Source organism: Myotis brandtii, unplaced genomic scaffold (assembly GCF_000412655.1).
Source record: "Myotis brandtii unplaced genomic scaffold, ASM41265v1 scaffold915, whole genome shotgun sequence".
In the NCBI taxonomy this organism is placed as follows: domain Eukaryota; kingdom Metazoa; phylum Chordata; class Mammalia; order Chiroptera; family Vespertilionidae; genus Myotis; species Myotis brandtii.
The window spans coordinates 2,892,254-2,896,406 of NW_005371769.1; the positions used below are offsets into that span (position 1 = coordinate 2,892,254).

The window sequence follows — 4,153 nt, forward strand, 5'->3', positions numbered from 1 at the left end:
ATTGGGCAGGCTGCTCGTGCGGCTGCTGCTGCTTGGATGAGGGCAAGATGCTTGCACAGCTACTGCTCCTCGGACTAGTGCAGGGTGTGGGCTGTGCGCAGGTGCTGCTCCTCACATGGGGGCGGGCTGCGCAGGGCTGCTGCTCCTCAGACAGGTCGGCCTGCTCGAGTGGTTGCTGCTCCTCGGATGGGGAAGCGGGCCACTCACACAGCTGCTGTTCCTTGGACAGGGGCAGGCCACATGAGGCTGCTGCTCTTAGGCCCGAGGCAGGCTGCTCACGGGGCTGATGCTCCCTGGACAAGAGCGCAACGCACATGTGTTTGAAAAATAATTAGAAAATAAGTAGGAAATAAAGGAACAAACAAAAAAAGGAGAACAAAGAAAAAAGCAAAGAAAAAAAAAGAGCAACAAACAAAAAAAAGGGAAAACAAAGAAAAAAGCCAAAAAAAAAACCTAACAAAATAATAATATAAAAATAAAAATGAAAAATTGAAATGTCATTCCTTTGGCTGGCTTAAGATCCCAGTTTTCTGGAATGTCTGTGATATTTTTCTGTTTTTTTTAAAGTATATTTTATTGATTTTTTACAGAGAGGAAGGGAGCGGGATAGTTAGAAACATCGATGAGAGAGAGACATCAATCAGCTGCCTCCTGCACACCCCCTACTGGGGATGTGCTCGCAACCAAGGTACATGCCCTTGACTGGAATCGAACCTGGGACCCTTCAATGTGCAGGCCGATGCTCTATCCACTAAGCCAAACCCGTCAGGGCACCCCCAATTTGTTTTAAGGTCAACTGTAAATAGAAATACTATCCAGCTTTTAATAGCAAAGCAAATTTATTTTTAAAGTTTTAATCTTTAATATTCTGACTTTTAAAAGTTGTTTTCCTACAATACCTTAATTCAAATTTACATGAACATGTCTCCTGTGTTTATAGCATATCAAAACTGCTGATATTGCAGAAAAGACAGAAAATAAGAACATTGAATTCCTAAACCAAAATTTTAGTAAGTACTTTTTGATTTAATCTTCTTTATAAATTTCCTTTTGCCACACTGGCTTTCTTTGATTTGAAAAAGAAAGATTTATAATAAATGTATTCAACTTTATGCAAGGAACTTAGAGGTTACAAGGAAATATAATATACTCTCTGTTCCCAAGAAGTTTGGGTTTGAGAACGGGAAAACTCGATCAATCAATCTCTCCATCCCAATATGTAAACCTTGATCAAAATCTATACCAATTTTACCCTGCCAACTGCATGAAAAATGAAAATACCATAATTTTTGTTTTATTTAGATGAATCCCAGTATAGTGTTCGTGGTTCTCAAGCAGTGGGGAAAATAGATAAATCTGTGTAAGTATGAGAAAGCCCATCAATTTTTTAAGCATGTATATTTACTTTTTGATGAATGTGACAAATTTAAAGGAAAAGGCTTTATAGTCTTACTAAAGGCCTGATGCATGAAATTTGTGTGTGTGGGGTGGTAGTCCCTCAGTCCAGCCTGTGCCCTCTCGCAATCCAGGACCCCTCATTCCTAACTGCCTGCCTGCTCGCTCCTAACTGCCCCTCTCCTCGCTCCTTACCGCCTGCCTGCTCACTCCTAACTGCCCACCTGCTTGCTCCTTACCACTTGGCTCGCCACTTCTTAGCGCTGCCTCGGAGGCAGGAGAGGCTCCTCCGTTGAGTGTCTGCCCCCTGATGGTGAGTGCACGTCATAGCGACCGGTCATTCTGGTCGTTCTGCCATACGGTCACTGGGCTTTTATTATATAGATTGTTTATAGCATTAATCATCTCTCAAGTATTATGATAGCACAATGGGGAATAGTCTGTTTTGTCCATTTGTACCAACATAACTACTTTCAAATTGAGAGATTCAAATAAATGAGATTTTAAAAATAATAAAGTATGAATGTATAGAAATGTAACCTACTTTAAATATACAGTGGAACATGTAAGTTATATGAGATATATTTAGGTAGATATAAATATAGTAGCAATAATGGAACTTTTTAATCTTTAATTTAATTAATTATATGGTAAATTTTAACTTCTATGACTTACTAAAACATTTTCATACTTGACTGGTAAAAATTGCTATCAATAAACATTGACTACATTAAGAAAAAAAAGAAGTCTTATGTCAGAATTATAGCTAATGTTTTATGATATATTAAGCAAATGAATTTATTTTCCAGGTTACCTGGTGTTTCATACAACATTCATGGAAATAAAATGTCTTCTAAATGGGCATGTTGGACGCCTGTAACAAATATTACGCTGTGTAATAACGAAAGATCAAGTACTTCACAAGGAGACACATTTATTCAAGGTGAAACATATACAGTTGATTCTAAAAAAAAAAAGTTTTTATTGATTTTAGAGAGGAAGAGAGAGGAAGGGAGAGATAGAAACATCAACGATGAGAGAGAACCATGGAGCAGCTGCCTCCTGTATGTCCCCCATTGGAGATCAAGTCTGAAATACAGGCATGTGTCCTGACTCTGATCCAGAATCAAACCGGTGCCCTCTTGGTTCATAGGTCAACGCTCAACCACTGAGCCATACCAGCCCAGCTACAGTTGACTCTTAACACATTTCGTACCGCTCAAGAGTTTTCTCGTGTTTCTCGCGCCATCTGTTAAGGACCGCTCACTAGTGTTCTCATTTTTCACGCCCATGGAAAAAGGAGCGAATCTAGATACTTATGTAAATTTTGTTTGGTCCTTCTTCATAGAGGAAAATGTTTTACGCAGTACCATACGTTAAAAAAGTACTAGGAACTTTAATTGTTTAATTGTTTTTGTAAATAAAAATGTTATAATTATTGAAAAACAACACCTAAAGTGCATTATGATGATTTAAATAACGTGCAGTTTGCCCAAAAACATGCGGTCCCTGGCATATGTCTTAGAGATTTCTATGTGGTACGCAATGTGTTAACAACACAGGTTTGAATTGCATGGGTCCATCCATTTATATGGATATTTTTTTCAATAAATTTTGTAAATGTATTTTCTTTCTCATGATTTTCTTAATATTTTTTCCTCTAGTTTACTAGAGAAAAGAATCTATACTAATAACAGGGTAATATGCTAATTAGACTAGACATCTTCTGGACGACCTTCCAGACATCCTTCCGGACAAAGCCACTGTGGCGGGGCTGAGGCAGAAGCAGTTAGGGGCAATCAGGCTGGCAGGGGAGAGCAGTTAGGGAGATCAGGCCGGCAGGGGAGAGCAGTTAGGGGAATCAGGCCAGCAGGGGAGAGCAGTTAGGGGGATCAGGCCAGCAGGGGAGAGCAGTTACGGCAATCAGGTCAGCATGGGGGAGCAGATAGGGGGATCAGGCCGGCAGGGAGATCAGTTAGGGCGATAAGGCAGGCAGGCAGAGGCGGTTAGGGATGATCTGGCAGGCAGGCAGAGGTGGTTAGGGGCGATCAGGCAGGCAGGGGAGCAGTTACGGGAATCAGGCAGGCAGGCAGAGTGATTAGAGGTGATCAGGCAGGGAGGCAGGTGAGCGATTAGGAGCCAGCGGTCCCAGGTTGTGAGAGGGATGTAGATTTAAGAGGGTGCAGGCCAGGCTGAGGGACACCCTCCCCCCCAGCACAAATTTCGTGCACTGGGCCTCTAGTATATAATACACATTTCATACAAAATATATATAAATTGACTGTTATTATTAAGGCTTCTGGTTATTTAGTTTTGTGAGTCCAAAGTTATACATGGATTTTTGGCTGTGTAGGGGTTGATACCCCTAACCCTGTGTTGTTCAAGGGTCAACTATAGTTTTTTCTGTATATAATAGTAGTTCAGGGGAATATTCATTTCTTGAAATGTCTGACAAATATCTTTGGTTTTAATGAAGGTTATACATTATCAGTTTATTAATTTAACTAGAGGCCTGGTACATGAAATTAGTGCACAGGTAGGGTCCCTAGGCCTGGCCAGTGACCAGGGCCGATCTGTGGGGCGACCAGTGGGGTGATTGGGGCCCCCACTCGCACCCGCCTTGGCCTGGCGCTGCCCACTTGCTGGCCCCACCACCGCCAGTTGCCTCTCTCCTCGGGGTGACTGGTGTCTATGGAATGACTAGCAGGACGATCAGGGGGCCCCCACTCACACCTGCCTTGGCTGGCCTGGCACCACC

At 42.0% G+C, this 4,153-nt stretch overlaps 1 protein-coding gene across 1 annotated transcript in view; it reads left to right on the forward strand.

Moving 5' to 3' along the window:
* Nucleotides 1-2,187: 2,187 nt before the first annotated feature.
* Nucleotides 2,188-4,153, forward strand: part of LOC102241128 (synaptonemal complex protein 2) — a 45,479-nt gene continuing 43,513 nt past the window's right edge. Inside the window, 1 exon segment of the mRNA XM_014532779.1 lies at nucleotides 2,188-2,338. Coding sequence (XP_014388265.1) covers nucleotides 2,188-2,338 — 151 coding nt within the window.